The sequence below is a fragment of the Symphalangus syndactylus genome, chromosome 17 (assembly GCF_028878055.3).
Source record: "Symphalangus syndactylus isolate Jambi chromosome 17, NHGRI_mSymSyn1-v2.1_pri, whole genome shotgun sequence".
Lineage (NCBI taxonomy): Eukaryota > Metazoa > Chordata > Mammalia > Primates > Hylobatidae > Symphalangus > Symphalangus syndactylus.
Genome location: NC_072439.2, coordinates 69,273,698 through 69,292,692, shown reverse-complemented (window position 1 = coordinate 69,292,692; position 18,995 = coordinate 69,273,698). Strand labels below are relative to the sequence as shown.

Here is an 18,995-nt window from a genome sequence, read left to right as displayed (position 1 = left end):
CAGCTCAGCTGATAAGACAGTGAAGGAAGAGCCCAAAAGGAGATTGATGTGGTTGTCAGCTAAACCTGCTCTTTCAGTAGTGGAAATTGAAGCCCCAAAAGGTAGCAGGAAAGGATAAATCTTCAGGCAAAGGAGTGCAAACAAAAGAGAAAAGAGTAGCAAAGTGAAAACAAGCCAAAGTGGCTAAGAATAAAGATTTACCTACAGAAAACAGAAATACTAAAACTGAAGAGAGTCCAGCCTCTGAAGCAGGAGAGAAAGAAGCCCAGTCTGATTAATATCACATACCATGTCTTATCAGTGGTTCCCCGTCTCTCTTCTTACATAATCCAGGGGAATATTTTTATCAACTATGTTGTAAATGCATGTTTTTTAGTAGCTCTAGAAACATTTAAGGAGGGAATTCCACCACATCCCATTTTTTAAGTGTAAATCCTTTTTTTTTCTTTTTTTAAAGAGGTGAAATAATTTAATTTGCTGGTTATTTTTTGGTACAATGAGAAAATAATGTTGGATATTGAATTATGGGAAGCCTTGACTGTTGTGGGTGTCAGCTTAACATTCCATAGATGGGTGGTTAGTTTTTATATCCCATAATATAAAGCATACTAAATGGCAAAGTGGAGTCACAGTCCTGCATTTAATGTCTTGAACATTTTTAATTACTTCACTCTGTCACCCAGGCTGGACTGCAGTGGTGTGATCATAACTTACTGCACCCTCAACCTCCTGGGCTCAAGCAGTCCTTCCACCTCAGCCTCCAGAGTAGCTAGGACTACTGGTGTACACCACCACAGCAAGCTAATTTCTTTTTTTTTTTTTTTTTTTTTTAATTTTTAGTAGATACCATGTCTCCCTACATTGCCCAAGCTGGTCTCTAACCTCTGAGCTCAAGTGATCCTCCTGCCTTGGCCTCCCAAAGTGTTGAGATTACAGGAGTGAGCCACCACACCTGGCCTTAAATTACTTCTCTTCATGTTGTTTTTTAGTGGAATTGTTTCCTTGGGCAAACCACTCCTTGAGCCTGGCTCTCCGTATCAGAATTGTGTGCACTCTGTAGCATCTTTGGTCATGGTAGTCCTGTTTTTCTAATAACTTTGTTAATCTGCTATGAAAGATTAAAGTATATAGTGTATATGCTATTAAGTTGTGAATTGGTGGGACGTATGTGACAGTTTATCAACATTTGAAGGTACTGGTACTTGATAGCCTTTTAAGGAAATTTTGCCTCAATTGTAAGCTGGAAAGTCACTGGAATAACTTTAAAGAATAATAATATGTGGCTTTTTAGATTTTGCAGTACATATGTTCAGAATTGTGTACAAGTTGAAATGTCTATGTACTGATCCTCAACACAACTGATGAAATCTCAATTATGAAAGAAAAAGAAAACATTCATCTTTTGAAAATAGTATTCTTTGTCATTCACATTGAGAAATGCTATTTTAGCTTGTTTGGATACCTAGCTAGTTTGGATACTCTCTTTTGAGTCACATGAAGAGAAGAATATGTCCCATAGAAAATAATGGTTCGTGATAGGTATGCAACCCAGCTATCAAGGAATGACCCTACTCTTTGACAATAATTAAGGGCCAGGAATATAAAAAAGGCTTTTAATTGAATAGCCAAAGTCTGTGTCACAAGCAACAAACACTAAGGGTTTTTTTGTTTGTTTGTTTTGTTTTTGTTTTTGAGACGGAGTCTTGCTCTGTCGCCCAGGCTGGAGTGCAGTGGCGCCATCTCGGCTCACTGCAAGCTCCGCCTCCCGGGTTCATGCCACTCTCCTGCCTCAGCCTCCCGAGTAGCTGGAACTACAGGCGCCTGCCACCATGCCTGGCTAATTTTTTGTATTTTTAGTAGAGATAGGGTTTCACTGTGTTAGCCAGGATGGTCTTGATCTCTTGACCTTGTGATCTGCCTGCCTTGGCCTCCCAAAGTGCTGGGATTTACAGGTGTGAGCCAACACGCCCGGCCTAAGGGTTTTGTATTTTACTTTCCTATAGGAAAGCCCCAGCTTCCGTTTCTACTTTTAATATGTGAAGGAGGAAGGTAATCAACTGTTTATGGAGTTTTATTTTTAATCTAGTACAAGTTGAGCATCCCTAATTTGAATATCAAATTCTAAATGTTCCAAAATCCAAAACTTTTTGAGCACCATGACATGACACCATAAGTGGAAAATTCCATGTCTGACCTCATGTGATGGATGGGTTGTAGTCAAAACACAATCAAAACTTTGTTGTATGCACAAAATATATGCATATATGAATGCACTTTATGAAACATAAATGAATTTCATGTTTATACTTGGGCTTCATCCCCGGGTCTAAAGACTTCTGGTCTCAAGCATTTTGTTTAAGGGATACTCACCCTGTATAGTTAAAGTAAACATGTTTGGCCTGTAAAAGGATAAATTGTCAGTGATCCCAAACTTGGTTGTTTAGACTATTTATTTCTAAAGTTTTCAAATAATTTGGTAAGTTTTTGTTTGCTTTGATAATTGTGTACTTGTTGATGAGCCATGATACATTTCTATGAAGATTTGACATTTAAAATAATATTTGCAGCAGATTTTGCTTCAGATCATCGAAATAGGTTTATATAATCAATGCCATCTTTTTTTTTTTTTTTTTTTGAGACGGAGTCTCACTCTGTCGCCCAGGCTGGAGTGCAGTGGTGCGATGTCGCCACACTGCAAGCTCCGCCTCCCGGGTTCACGCCATTCTCCTGCCTCAGCCTCCGGAGTAGCTGGAACTACAGGCGCCCGCCACCGTGCCCGGCTAATTTTTTGTATTTTTAGTAGAGACGGGGTTTCACCGTGGTCTCGATCTCCTCACGTCGTGATCCGCCCGCCTCGGCCTCTCAAAGTGCTGGGATTACAGGCGTGAGCCACCGCGCTCAGCCAATCAATGTCATCTTAATAGCAATCATTTATATAGGACTTATTATATGCTAAGCACTATTTTAATCACTTTACATATATTTGCTTATCACAACAACCCAGTAGCAAGTGAGGAAATTGAAGCAGGCACAGAAAATTAGGTAATGCCACAGAACTTACCTATTAAGTGGTAGAGCTGGATTTGAACCCAGGCAATCTAATGCCAGGTGTTCACTGCTGTTTCCCAATCATAGACTTCCAATGTTGATGTAATCTGGAGATTGAAAAATAGAGTTTCTGCCATTTGAAAGAAATGTGAAAAAGGATATTTTAACATAGAATGCCGGTACGTGAGAGAGATAACAGTATTGTGGTTGAAGCTGGGATAGAAATGTAGGCCCAGAGCCCTCATCCTGTCACTTTGACATCCTCTTTCCCCCTACAGAGTCCCTGAGGCATCTCTGCTAAACCATCTGTGACTCTAGGGAGCTGCAGTTTGAAAACCACATTATTACCAGCACATTTTAGTCATAAGGAAATTGAGCTTAAGAGTCTTGTCCATAGTCACTGACAGAGGCTTTCTTTAGGGTGTTGTTTCCTTTATGAGGGAGTGATAATACTTCAGTTCTGTTTTCTAGAGTGTACTAATTTAGCACAATCGAATTAAGAGTAATGGTGGCAATGAAAATTTACTTCCTAACCATTTGAGGAGGGATAATTTGCCCTGGCAAGTTTGTTGATATGTATGTTATTTCTGAGACTAAAATTCAGCCGCATATGAACAGCATAGATAGGGTAAAGTATAATTATTTGTATCACTGTCATATATTGGTACATTTTCATGTATGTTCTTACCACTATTAATTGACAAATTAGTGGATAAAATTGCACCAAAATAGAAAATGACTTCTTCAGGCGTTTCTCCGATATTTTACTTTCTTATATCTAAGGTAGTTATCCCCTTTATTCATTTTAGCAACATTTTTCAATAAGCGTATGTCATATACGTATTACACCAAGTACTATAGGTAATGCTATAGATTGTATCAAAGTACAAGTAAAAAAGAATCCTGGCAGCTAATAAATATTCAGGCAATTTTGAATATATTAGCAGACCTAGGTTTGAATCTCCATTCCAACATTTAGCTATGTAACCTTGGATATAAGTTGCTTAACTTCTGTCATTTTAGTTTGTGCCTCTGAAAATGATGGTAATGACTTGTGAGAATTGAAAGAAATGATGTACATGAAGTGCCTAGCACAGAACCTAGCATACATTCAACAGTACATGCTATAATAGCATTGTGAAATGAGGATTTTCCTCCCTTTTCTCAATGGAGTTGATTAGGAAAAATGATCCAGCAAATATTTTAAAAGGCCTTTTGATCAATGAATGTGTGTGCATGAGTACATTTGAGCTATGCAAATATGTTATAAAAGTAATTTGTATTTTTTTTTGAAGTCCAGTACATCTCAACTAATGGAAAACTAGTGGAAACTCGTGATTTAACAGACCAAAATAAAAAAGCCAGGCATTTATTTACTGTTTGTAATCTGCATTTGCATATTCTTAGGCTAAAATTCAGCAAGGTTTGTTTTAAGTTAGGAGTTTTCATGAAGGGTTCAGAATAGATTTTTTTCAGAGTTTTCCCGTCTAAACCAAACTCAGCATAAAGCACAGGGATTCCCTTTCATTAGCATATTTGGATAAATACGTATCATGCAAATTTGGGTGGCACGATTAGAAACTCTACTTTTCCATGCAGTTTTTTGATAAGATGTATGTTTACATTTCATCTGAAGCCTTTGCCTTTCAGTGTATGTTTCGCAAAGCTGCCCTAACTATTAGGATGGTAAATTGCTAAGTTCCTTCTTCTACTCATACTATCTGCCTCTTATCACAGAATTCATCTGCATGAAGCTGCATTCATTAATTATGTGATATTTATTTTACCCTCAAGTTTTTTCTCAGTTCTTTATCTGGTTAGTTGTCTGTAGTGTTTTTTTTGTGCTGGTATTTTCTCTCGTAGGAAACAAACTTTCTGGTAGTTACTAATATAATTTAGCTTCCCTATGTGCACACCTTGGTGCCATAAATGAAAATACTTTTCTGTGTACATATGTATAACATAATATTTGACATACATTGCTGCAGATTGTTTCTAGAGAACATTTTTTCTACAATTTGGTAGGCATTTAACAGTCTTTTGCCTCGTGTCCAAACAGAGGCTTAGGAATAAATGGCGTTGGTTGACAGAGAGCTCTGTTCCAATAAGGCATTAAACCTTAGCTCCAAGTTTTCAAACCTGACTCATCAGCAGTCACCTGAGGAGTTGCGCCTCCCACCATCCCCTTTTAAAATAGAGATTTCCAGTATTTATCAGCAGGTCTCTCTTTTTTTGTCCACCAAAACCCTCCCTTCTCCTCCCCTTGTCTTTTTGTCTCCCTAGGTGCATGAGGCAACATGTTTCAGACCCACTCTTTTGACTTGTAGAATCCAGCCATTGTTATTGTATATGAAACATACGTTCATCTTGATGACTAGCCCCGGAAACACATTTTATTCCTCTTTATCAGAATATTGAAATATACTACAAAGTGAGACTATATACTTCTGTCTGATCACTATGTAATTTGCTCCATTATATTCCATTTTAAATAACTCCATTGTGGATTTGGAGAAGCTTGCAATTTTGGAGATTTGACATTTTTTATTTGTTGAAATTGTAATTTTTCTCACAGAATAGTCCTGTGACAGCATTTTATTAAACAATGGTGGGTTTATGTCCATCACACCAATATACAGAGATTCAACTTACTTAAGCCATAAATGAAAGGAATAGTTATCTAATTAAAAACTGCTGTTACTAAACCAGAGGCAAAAAAAAAATTAGATAACATTTATGTAAGACTTACTGTCCTACTTGAATATGTAATGTTTCAATGTTTCAGCCCAATACCAGTGTTTGACCTGAGAGAGGTAATAAGTAAAATATTATTGAAATAATCAATGAAAATGTAATTACTACTTCAGAGTACTCTAAAATACTTTTTAAAAAAATATCAAAATTCTGTATGCTTTTAATTCTTAAAATTTCTACATGCTTATTTACTGAAAAATATGCTGGGAAACACCCACATGCACACAGAAACCTGGACACTGAGGTTTTTTCCCTTTGCAATAGGAATGTTGAAATGTTTTAGATAGGAAATAACTGAAATATGGCATTTGTAATTAGTATTAGTAATAAAATGTTATGTTTAGGATGGTGCAGATTTCCATCTTATTCATCTCTTCACAGTTGCATTTGAAGTTTTTGTTGTGACTAACATCTAACAGAATGGCTGTGAAAAAGAAGGTTTGTCGTAGAGAATGTGAGACTATTTGAGAATGCAGAATTACACAAAGTTCAATTTGGCAGAAAAAAATTGCTATGAGGTTAAAATGTGGAAATCGAAAGGGGCTAGATAGAAAAGCAAAAAAAAAGTTCAGAAAAAATGGTGCATGGATAGGAAGAACAACTCAAATGAGAATTACTGATTTCTTCTTTTTTTTCTTTAGAAAGGGGAGGGAGGTGATGATGCATATATAGTCAAAGGATGATTGCTGGGAAGGTTAAAGTCGAAGAATATTGTGATGTTGTCTCCCCTAGTAATTTAAATATTATATTTTCCAAAGGGAATAGTGACTGACAGCAAGTGTTTGAAAGAGGAGGATATTTGGTTGCTAGATAGAAGCTAAAAGTGTCTATAAAAAAGTAAAGGAGGAGGAATATTTTCTGAGGAGGAAATATTTTATGTTAAACATCAAAACTAATAGGTATCTAGCATACAGCATTGTTAAATACAGAATTGAATTATATGTAATGCAGAATATTATAAAATTGTTCCTTGTTCAAATAACAAAAAGTAGAGAACATGGTAGCTTGAATATAGCTACATTAGCCAGAGCAAAGAAAAATTTTAAAATGGGAAAAGACAGGCATAGATAATGTTTATCTTTTTATAAATTTGAGTAAGGAACGCTTAATGAAATGCGATTGATTTGAGAAAGTTGGTTTTGGTTGGCAACCTTTGGTCAGCAGTGCAAGAGAATCAGGATTACAGAGGGGTACAGACTAAAATCCCCACTCCAACTAGCTAGCCAAAAAGGCTGGCTGTTCTTGAACTGATTGCACTTAACCATAAGTAAGAGTGTACTGTGATTAGATTAAGAGTGTGCTTAATTTCTTTCAAATGTAGCTGATGTTCTTTTCTCTCACAAATTTCTTTCTAATGTAGCTGATATTCTTTATTCTTTTCCCAACAGGGATATAGCTAGTGCAATAAAAGAACTTCTTGATACAGTGAATAATGTCTTCAAGAAATATCAATACCAGAACCGCAGGGTACGTTTAGTAGAAGCCTTGCTAGTTGACATCCTAGATGTTGGTTTATGCCTAGTTGTTTTATTGACTTAAAAATAAGATTGAGTGTTGGAAATAGTTTTGTGTCATTAACTGTTGAGTTTATTCTTGAATTTAAATATGCCTTTTTATTTAAAAGTAAATACTCCACAATTGCTTATTAGTAATATTCATATAAAGTGCATCCCATATCCTGTATAATCCCTTGTCCTTGCCTTTGGCTTTTGTGATTATTTCTCTTATTTAGTACTTTATTTCTTATTATATTTTGTGGCTGTAGGCACTTGAACACCAAAAGAAAGAATTTGTAAAATACTCCAAAAGTTTCAGTGATACTCTGAAAACGTATTTTAAAGATGGCAAGTAAGTACTGTAATTTATCCTTTACTTTTAAAATTAAATAGATTATGTGGTTTTATATGATATGAAAACCACATAAATTAAGCCCTTTTACTTTTAGTACTCCAGGCAACTGATAATGAAGGCAGACCGTTAACAATAGAAAATGAGTGGTTGCTAATCTAGCCATAACTCCTTTCTAGAACAGGAGTTATCAGACGCTTTCTGAAAAGAGTCAGATAGTAAATATGTTAGATTTGGTGGGCCTGTTGCCATTATCCACCCATCTCTGCTGTTGTAGTACAGAAACAAGCCATAGACAATGTACAAACAAGGGAGTGTGACTGTGTTTTAATAAAACTTCATACAAAATTCAGATTTCAGTATCTTGAAATAATTTTTACCTGTCATGTAATATTCTTCTTTTGATTTTTTTTTAACCATTTGAAAATGTAAAAGGAATTTTAGTTCATTGGCCTACTTTATACACTCCTGAAACAGTGGTTCTCAAACTTTAGTGGCATCAGAGTCATCTGGAGGACTTGTTACAGTCAAATTGCAAATTGTTCAAGGGTCCCACTTCTAGAATTTCTGATTCCGTAGGTCTAGGATGGAGCCCAAGAATTTGCATTTCTTAGAAATTTTCAGATGATACTGACATTACAGGTCTATTGAGAACTACTGCACTAAAGTTAAAGCAATAGTTGTCAGTCCTTTCTGTGCATTAGAGTCACTTGAGGACAGTTTTTAAAAAATTCCCACTGCCTAGGCCCCACCTGCAGAGATTCTGATTCAGTTGGCTGGGAGTGGAGTCAGGGTTTAGATGTTTTGTAAAAGTGCCTCAGATGTTTTTAAAGTGCTGTAAGGTTTTTGACCCACTGTCCTGGAAAGAGGCTTTCACAGCATCATTCTATAAAATAGGAAATATACTAAAATGTAAATTGGACATTATTTTTTAATTTACATATAATTGGTTGTGATGCACTATAGAAAACCAAGAGATTTTATGTATTTTAACATACATACATGCATATGTATAATGTATAAACTGATGGAAAGTCTGGCCATGTAGGTAGTTACTTGCACTTCAAGTCAAATGTGAGAATTTTTTGAACAAGATTATTTTTTAACAGTGCTTAAAGTCAGAAAAGTAAATAGAGACCTCGGTCATGCCGTCCCGCTATTCAGGTTTTAAGATCTCTATATTCATGTCACATCATTACAGAATTATTTTAGTTATATTTAAAAATGATAAAAATACATTAGATAGAATTCTGTTAATTTTCAGTCATTTTTAACAGTTCAAACAGGTTGAAGTATTTACATTTATATTATGAATTAGAGATATCGAGCTAAATTTTATTATTTGTTTTGTGGTGGTGTTCCACACACAGGTTTGTCTAAGGGAAATGCTCCTTGATGACTTAGTTTAATAAGCTGGCATTTGTGTTTTGAAAATAAACTTTTATTTGTTTTTTTCTTGATTTATGCTAAGCTCAAATAATCAAAAACACATTAAAATAATAATTTACATGATGGGATTATTATTTCTGATTTTAATTACTATTATGGAATAAGCACAACAAAAGGTAGACATTAATTTAGAGCCTAATTTTCATTAATTAATTGAAATTATTTACTCTGCATGTGGATTCAGTGTCCTTGCTGCTACTTTCTCTGCATTCAGCAGCTTTTTAAAATTCCAGTTCTTTGTGTGTCAGTAATGTGCTTGAGTTTTATACCTGTTTCCTGAAAACAGAAAATTGTTGATAGAACCTGATCTGTAGGCCATCTTTTAGTAGGGGGATGGATTTGCATTGATTCAGCTATTTCTTCCTGGCCCTTCTCTCTTTTTTTTTTTTTTTTTGGAGACAGAGTCTTGCTCTGTTGCCCAGGCTGGATCTGGGCTCACTGTGACCTCCAGCTCCTGAATTCAAGCAGTTCTCCTGCCTCAGCCTCCTGAGCTGGGATTATAGACACATGCCACCATGCCCAGCTAATTTTTGTATTTTTAGTAGAGACAAGGTTTCACCATGTTGGCCAGGCTGGTCTCACACTCCAAGAGACCTCATGATCCGCCCACCTTGGCCTCCCAAAGTGCTGGGATTACAGGTGTGAGCCACCGGGTCCAGTCCCTGGGCCTTCTCTTTTGAGAAATGTCTAGGATGCAGATACATGCTAGATGTGATACTAGGAAACTGTTGAGGCCACACAATGGGACTAGGGCATCATCTCTGAATCCCAGCTGCATGAAGATGAGCCATTAGGAGAATGTGGTCTAGCTCAAAGCCAATTTTAAAGAATATATTTTTATATGTTGTCAGCTCCCAGATTTTGAAACTGCATGATTATTTTGTTTTAAAAGTACGTTTATAGTAAAAGTAGTTTGTAGTAGTTTGTGGTTTAGAATTTCTACCTTTCTTTAAGGAGATAAGAGATTGGGATGAATCAGATTAGAAATAATTAACTTTTTCTTGAGTATGATGTCCATTAATTACAGATTTTGATATTATGATACTTTGTTAGATTTTACTTGTTAACTTTTATGAAACCACAGCTGGAGACCGCATCTGAATCCTCCTTTTGGCCAGTTAACTTGTTCCACCTATAAATGAACTGGGTTGTTGAGGCGCCATCTATCATTAGCAGTCCTCCAACATTTTATTACCAGTCAGAACCACCAGGGGGCAGTAATTACTAGATAGTTTAAAATGATGCAAGACTATTACATCCTAAATTAGAATAAAAGTTTTAATAATACTAACTTGTCTTTTTTTTTCTAAAATTGATTTCATTGCTACTGTTAATAGTATAAATCTTAAAAGGGTGAATTTTTTGGATGAAATTAATGCTTATTCTTTTCTTTTTAAACAGGGCAATAAATGTGTTCATAAGTGCCAACCGACTAATTCATCAAACCAACTTAATACTTCAGACCTTCAAAACTGTGGCCTGAAAGTTGTATATGTTAAGAGATGTACTTCTCAGTGGCAGTATTGAACTGCCTTTATCTGTAAATTTTAAAGTTTGACTGTATAAATTATCAGTCCCTCCTGAAGGGATCTAATCCAGGATGTTGAATGGGATTATTGCCATCTTACACCATATTTTTGTAAAATGTAGCTTAATCATAATCTCACACTGAAGATTTTGCATCACTTTTGCTATTATCATTCTTTTAAGAATTATAAGCCAAAAGAATTTACGCCTTAATGTGTCATTATATAACATTCCTTAAAAGAATTGTAAATATTGGTGTTTGTTTCTGACATTTTAACTTGAAAGCGATATGCTGCAAGATAATGTATTTAACAATATTTGGTGGCAAATATTCAATAAATAGTTTACATCTGTTAAACATTTCTTTACTTGAAAAAATGCATATATATATGTGTGTATATATATATATATATATATATGAACAGAAGACCAAGACAACTTGGTGTAATGTCTAAAAAACTTCTAATGGGAGCTTATCAGCAGTTTATCAAATAATAAAGCAAGAATTTCTATTTTTGTCCTTAATCACTTTGGACACAGAGTAGTCAATGGAAATATTTTTGTTAATTACTTATAAGGTACTGAGTATTTTTATATGATTTCCAACCTGTTTTAAAAGACTTATGAGTAAGAGATAGCATTTTCTAGTGTTTTTGCACTATAATGCCACTTTTTGAACTCTTGTGACAAATGTAGATTTGACTCTTAAAAATTAAGCCTTTGATATGCTGGGCCCTCATAAGCTTTGCACAATTTTTTCCCAAAAAATAGCCACAATTAATAGTAATTTGAAGCTATATCAAAGGTTGGATTGAAATTGTCATGAGTGTTAACATTATATACACTCTTCAACTAGGTACAGTTTTATTTCACCATAGAGAAGTTTTAAGGAAATTGTGTATCAAGTGTTCATGTTAAGTGGTTTCATTTTTCAATTATAAAATAAAGGGAAAAAATCAGAATTTGCTTATCTTTTATAAAGATTTTAGATGTTAAACTAAGTTTCTGTTGGCAGTATTTTTTTTTGCTGTTAATGCAACTCAGTTATTTTATTTTTTTCTGCATTTTAAAAAACAGATTTTTAAAGAATTATCATTGGCACCGTAAAAGTAAAACATCCTGTTAAATGTAAATGAAAATATGTTGAAAGGAGCAAAAAAAAATAGACAATTGAATGAAATCTCTTAATTAATGAACATTTTACTGACTTGATTTTTTTTTCTTCAAAGATACATAGCCAGTAAGACAAATAGAATACTGATCTTTATTTATTTTTGGCATAAACTGTCATTCACTCTTGGAAGGAGATGGGTGATCATTTGCCGAATAGACTTGTGGATATATGAAGAAAAAAGACACTGTTTTATTTGCAGCAGACTTTTTAAACATCATTTCTAACATCATCTAACATCATCACTCCTTCTGCTGTCTTTACCCTCCTTAAAAGAACTCAACCAGTTACCAGACATGCCTCAAATCACCTGTTTTTATAAGCCTTCCATATTATCATTCCACTATCCATTATCTCTGGCTTCTGTTTTCATGAAATATTCCTCCACAAAGGAGGTTTATTCTTGGAGTACTTTAGTTTCTTATGTGATCCTTCCAACAGGGCTGAGTTTGTGTTAAAAGAAGGCCAGAGTGGCCCCAGTTAGATTCATTTCCAGAGAACAGAAAAGTGGCTTCAGAGGAAAGGAAGAGGAGGAAAACAAATTTGTTGGGCACCTTCTCTGTGTCAGGCACTAGTTACATTTACATAATTCTCTTAACAGTCCTATGATTTAGCTATCTTACAATTGAGGAAACTGACAGAGCTTAGGGTACACAGCTGGTAACTGCTAGGGCCAGAGTTTAAATTTGTGTTCAGATTCCATGTTCTTTCCACTGAACTGTACTCCCTCTATTACTGAAAATATGTCTTGTTTAGGATATTAGTTCCCAAACACCAGTTTGAGAAACCTCTCCCAGGACCACAGGAAAATGAGAAAAATTAGAGCAATGTGATTGTTTTTTCATAAATCTAACTGTACTCATTTTAAAGGATCATGGACATTATTGCTGTTTTAGATGTTTAAAATACTGTCTTTCCACACTTTTAAAAAATCATATAATAGTAAATTTTTTAAAAAATGACTTTTAAAAGCCTAATCAGGCAAAACAGGTTGACAACTCATTATTGAGCTGTCTCAGTTGATTTAAACGTTTTATATGGAAATAATTTCAAATTTACAGAAAATTTGCAAGCATAAGAATAGTGCAAAGAACATCTGTATGTCCTTTAAGACTCAACTATTATTCAGATTTTACCCTCTTCATTTTATTGTTGGCTTGTTCATTTGTCCTTCTTTAAGTCTCCTTTACTCTGGATCATTTCCATAGCCACCTTGGTCTTTTATAGCATTGAATCGGATTTAAGTTATGCATTCTTGGTGAGAATACTCTGTTGATGGTACTATGTCATCATGGTATGATATTGGGGGCACACAATGTCCATCTTATTGGTGATGCCAATTTTGATCACCTGATCAAGGCAGTGTTCAGTTTCTCCAATGTATAGTTACTGTGTTTTACATTGCAATTAATAAGCAACCTGTGGGAGACTCTTAAGTCCATGCTAACAACATTTTCATTCAGGATTTAGCATGCATTGATGATTCTTGATTATTCAGTCTTCAACTTCAGCATTCTTTCCACATGTACCAGTTGGCAATAAATATTTTATTGTAAGCAGGAGCCCTCCTTTCTCCCCTGATCCATCCATTCATTCATCCATCTGTATCCATCTCATTTTTACATTTGTTATTGTTATAAACTCATGCTTTTTAATGTTTTTCCAGTGCTTTTTAATTAATTTTACCATACTTACTTTGATGCTCAAGTTGCCTTAGATTTGGCCAATAGAAACTATTGAGCTGGCTCCGATGTCCTTGTGATATCCTCTGTCGTTCGTTTGAAGCACTTCATAGGTTACATAAAAGATATTCCAGGATTTAGAGTCAGCAATTTCTCCATAGAACCCTAGGGAATATTAGATACCTAGATCTGGTTGCTGGATATACTCATTGCTACTGGGTGTCTGTTTCTAGGCTGTTCAGCAGACAGAACTAGAAAAGTCAAGTATGTACAGTTGGCCCTCTGTATCCATGGGTTGTGCATATGTGGATTCCACATCCCTGGATTCAACCAACTTGGGATCGAAAATATTCAAGAAAATAGAAGATAATACAATGATAATTTTAAAAATATGGTATAACAGCTGTTACGTATTATTTACATTGTATCAGGTATAAGTAATCTAGAGGTGATTTAAAGTATATGGGAGAATGTATATAGGTTATATTCACATGCTATGCCATTTTGTTTAAGGGCCTTGAGCATCCTTAGATTTGAGCATCCTGGGGGGTCCTAGAACCAATCCCCCATAGATATCAAGGCATGACTCTACATTAACACTCAGATATGCATGTCCAGATAGCATTTACATGTGCTCATATACATGTTATGTTTGGTTTCAGAAATGAGTTTATACCAGTGCCTCCAATTTCAATCTGTTATCACAGGATTCTTTCTCACCTTCGCTATTCTATATTTCTATGTCACTCCTTCCTCAAAAGTCCTGGATTCCCCCCAAAATCGATAATTTATTCACTCTATTCTGTAATATATCTGAAATAATTTGAGAATTGCTTTTGCCTATATCACTGTAAAAACAAGATTTATTTGCAGTTCTATACCTATATCTTGCTCAGGATGAAGGACAATGGCTACATTGTGCATTTATAAATTATTTGTATTATTTTTTTCTCCTTCACTAATTATGTTATTTGAAAGACAATTGAGTTCATTTTCTCAATTTGCCTTCAGGTTTAAAGTCTTTCTCCCAAACTCCTCCCATTCTTGTTGATCTAATTTTATTTAAAAAAAATTTATGGAGCCATAACATGCCTCTAGCAGTTAGAACCTTACCAAAACATATACCCAGAAGTGTAACTTTCTCTCATATCTGTTCTGCCCCATTCCCATCTGTTGTAGGTATCCAACTTCACTGGTTTTGGTTTTGAGGCTTCTTTTTTATGGAGGAAAACAATAAATGTATGTTTTCCTTCCATTCTTTCTTATACAAAAGGTAGGCTACCTGAAGGGAGACCAGCCATCTTAGTTTGCCTAGTACTGAGAGGTTTCTTGGGACATGGAACTTTTAGTGCTAAAACTGGGACAATCAGGCAAACTGAGATGGGCAGGTCACCTTACATACAGGTCACCTTACATACACATTCTTTGTTAAAACAGTTTTGTTGATGCATAATTTGCATACCATAAAATTCACATATATGTCCCTTTAAACATTATTAAGGTATAAATTAATGCCATAAAATTTACTTATTTTAAGTCTGTGCTATTCAGTGATACTTGGTAAATTTACAGAGTTGTATAACTTGACCACAGTCATACTACGTATTTGCATCATTACTATAAAATATGCTCAGTTACAGTTAACCCTTGTTTCCTCTTCCAGCTCCAGGGAACCACTGTCTACTTTCAGTCCCTATAGATTTTTCTTATCTGGACATTTCGTATAAACAGAATCATCTAATATCTTTTGAATCTGGCTTCTTTTGTATAACATGTTGTTTTTGAGGTTCATCCGTGTCATAGCATATATAGGCATTTCTGTAATTATTGCTGAATAGTATTTTATTCTATACCATATTTTATCCATTTATGTGTTGATGGACCTTTGGACTACTTCCTTTTTTTTTTTTTTTTTTTGCAGTGATGCATAATGCTGCTATGAACATAAACGTGCAAGTCTCTGAAAGTGGCTTTTCATTTTGGGGTAGGAGTGGAGTTGCTGGGTTGTGTGGTAAATTTCTATTTATTTAAGAAATGGCCAAACTTTTCTAAATGGCTGTATCATTTTACATCCCCATCAACAATGTATTAGGGTTTCCTGTTTCTCCACATCCTTACTATTTGTTAATGGCTTTTAAAAATTACAGACATTCTTGTAAGTGTGAAGTGGTGTCTCATTGTAGTTTTAATTTGCATTTTCCTAATAATGATGTTGAACTTTTTTGTGTGTGTTTATTAGCTGTTTCACATACATGCTCTTACACATATTCCATTTTTCACTTACTGTTTCCATAAATCACTCCATGTAAATTCAGAGATCTCTCTCTGTCTCACTTTCTCTTTTGTTGTATTCCATGGCATGTAGGTGCCAGTTTTTTCTGATCAATCTGCTATCTATGGGCATTTAGGTAGTTTGTAATATTTTACCAAAATACAAATAATGCTACAATGAATAGCCTTACATATATATTTCTGTTTAAGGTATCTCTTCAGACTACAATCCTTGAATACTAAGTCAAAGGATATTTGCATGTGTCGTTTTGTTGGATATTGCCTTTCCATAAAGGTTGTGGCATTTCAGATTCTACCAGCAATGCGTGAGACTGTTTTCCCACAACTTCACTAACAGTGACATACTGTAAAGCTTTTGAAGTTCTGCAGATCTGATAGTTGGGAAGTAATATCTCATTATAGCTTTAATTTGCATATTATGAATGAAGTTAAACATCTTCAAGGACTATTTTTCTATTTTTTCTGATTGTGACTTTGTTTATGGTGTTATTTTGCCATGCAAACTTTTTATTTATTTTTTGGTAGTCAAATTGATTAACTCTCCTGTGAAACCATCTTGAGTTTGGTGGTTTTTGGGAATTAATTTCTTGATAACTTTATTTCTTATATTTAAATTGATTTCTTTAAGTTTTTTGGCTTAAAGGGGTGAGTTTGCTAAACTGTATATTTTTAAGAAATTATCCATTTCCTCTTAGTTTTCAAATGTATTTCCACTGAAGTAATCTTTTATGTTTTTTAAAAAATTCCCTATATCAAGTTATTTCTCCCTTGTTATTTTTTATTCTATCTGCACTTTCTCCCTTTTTTAAAAAATTAAACTAGCAAGTCATTTGTTTTATTGTTTTGGTTTTTTTCAGGACTTTACTCATTAATTTGATGTACTGTTTTTCTATTTTCTATCTCAGTTTCTGTTGTAATAATATTTTCTTCTTTGGACTTTTTGTATTTTATTTTGTTGTTCTAGTTCTTTCAAGTTAAGAATTTAGTTCTTATTGATACAGGTATTTAGGGCTGTTTTTTTTCTGATTACTGCTTAGAGTATATCTCATAGATATATTTATTACCATTATTTTTCAGAAATTATGTAATTTTTGTTTATATTTCCTATTTTGTCCAAGAGCTAAGTTTAACAGAATATCTTTAATTTACAAGTAGAAGGGCCTTTTTGGTTTCATTTTTAATTTTATTTTTATTGCACTGCAATCGCCGGTATTGTTTGTAATAATTTAACCTTATAGTTCCTGCTGATATTTTCTTTGTGCCCTAATATATGTTCAGAACTTTTAAATATACATGTGAATGTATGTATATTTAAGATTGTATAGTCTCTATTATTAGGATGTAGTATTCAGTATATATTCAGACATCTACCTTATTGGTTGTTATTTATTTCTTGTATGTCTTTACTTTGTTTTTTTGTTTGCTTGACCAGTTTTATTGTGTGTTAATGTCTCCTTTTAGTAGTATGTTTGTCTTTGATCTTTTTGCATCTGTTGTAGTTTCTGTTTTATGTAGGTGTTGCTGTATGGTGGTATAGATACCTGTTACATCCTAAATGTGAAATGTGGATTTTAATGTTATAAAAGTGTCCTCCTTTGTTTTATTTAATGACTTTTGAAATTTATCTTTTGACCTTGAGTTAAACCCATTCACATTTATTGATATATCTGTCATGTTTGGGCTTAATTCTGTTATTTTTAAAAATAATTTTTGTGTGTATTACGCCACAGTTATTGTGTCTTTCAAGATTTGGTGTGTTTCTGCTTTTTTACAACATTTTGTTAGGAAGATTTACATTTTTGTTCCAGTGGTTGCTTTGTATTAGTATTTTATAGTCTTTTAAATGCTTTTTTTTTTTTTTACTTTTACCATCAGTTATGTTGTCTTTAAAACATATCCTTTAACTCTCACCTGTTACCTAAATGATAGTCAGTATTCTCATTCATACTTTTCTCTTTTTCTCTCCCTTTTCTTTACATTTTAAATTGCATTTTTCTACTTCATCAGAACGTCGAATGTTATTATTTTACCTGTGTTCCTATCGTTATTTCAGTCTAAACTTTTCAATTAAATATATGCAGTGCTCACTGTCAGTCCTTTTGCCAGAGTTTTCTTAGTCATGTATTGGTTAGATGAAGTTCATCTTTTAGCAGATTCCTCAGGAAAGGCACATCTATACAGTATTCTTTGAGTTCCTTTGTGTTCAACATGATTTTCCTATAGTCTTGATACTTAAAGAATACTGTGGTTGTTTATAATATCCTTGGTTCACATTTTCTTGCCTTAAGTTTCTTGAAAACATGGCTGTACTGTTGCCTGCTTTGTATGTTATTTTGGTAAGTCTGCTGTCAGTCTGATTCTCTTGATTTTAAGTTGTTTCATCTTTTTGCCTAGAAGCCATTCAGATTTTTTCTTTAATTTCAGAGTCTAATAGTTAGGATATGTATCGCTGTGGATTAATCCAGATCAGTTTTCCCTCTACTTGATGGACATGTTCTGTGTGTAAATAGAGGTGGCCTACTTCTTTCTTCTTTCTTCTGTCTTATGTCTTCTTTCTTTTTTGTTCTTCTCCTTTCTTCTCTTCCTCTTCCTCCTCCTCCTTCTTCCTTCTCTTCTTTTTACTCCTCCTCCTCCTTCCTCCTCCTCCTCCTTTTTTGTTTGTTTGTTTTTTGTTTTTGAGACAGGGTCTTTATTGCCCAGGCTGCAGTGCAGTGGCACAAATATGGCCCACTGCAGCCTTGACCTCCCGGGCTCAAGCAATCCTCCTGCCTCAGTCTTCCAAGTAGCTGGGACTACAGGTACATGCCCTCATGCCTGGGTAATTTTTGTATTTGTTGTAGAGACAGGGTTTTGCCATGTTGCCCAGGATGATCTTGAATTCCTGAGCTCAAGCGATCTGCCTACCTCAGCCTCCCAGATGCTGAGATTACAGGCATGAGCCACTGCATCTGGCCCAAGGTCTTCTTTTATTTCTGGAAAGTTTTCTTAAATTATAGTTTAAAATATTAGTTTTATTCCATTGTTTTTGTCTTTCTGGGTCATCAATTAAATATATGTTGGACCCTCTTTGCCTGTCATCCATTTCAATCACTTTATCTCTGGCTATTTTTACTCCTTGCCTACCTCATTTTTGTGATCATAGTTCATGGTTGTTTTTCTGCTTTTCTTCAAGACTCTATTACTTTATCCAAATATCTTCTCGGAGCACCTTGTAATTTAATTTG

General features: G+C 34.5%; 1 protein-coding gene across 7 annotated transcripts in view; it reads left to right on the top strand.

The window, feature by feature from the left end:
* PDCD10 (programmed cell death 10) overlaps positions 1 to 10,984 on the top strand; it is a 51,635-nt gene extending 40,651 nt beyond the window's left edge. For all 7 annotated transcript variants that reach the window (XM_063620444.1, XM_063620445.1, XM_063620442.1 and 4 more), the window contains 3 exons: positions 7,191 to 7,269; positions 7,568 to 7,650; positions 10,501 to 10,984. In XM_063620444.1, the coding sequence (XP_063476514.1) occupies positions 7,191 to 7,269; positions 7,568 to 7,650; positions 10,501 to 10,582 (244 nt within the window). In that variant the 3' untranslated portion in view covers positions 10,583 to 10,984. The remainder of the gene's footprint in view (positions 1 to 7,190; positions 7,270 to 7,567; positions 7,651 to 10,500) is intronic.
* Positions 10,985 to 18,995: the final 8,011 nt, after the last annotated feature.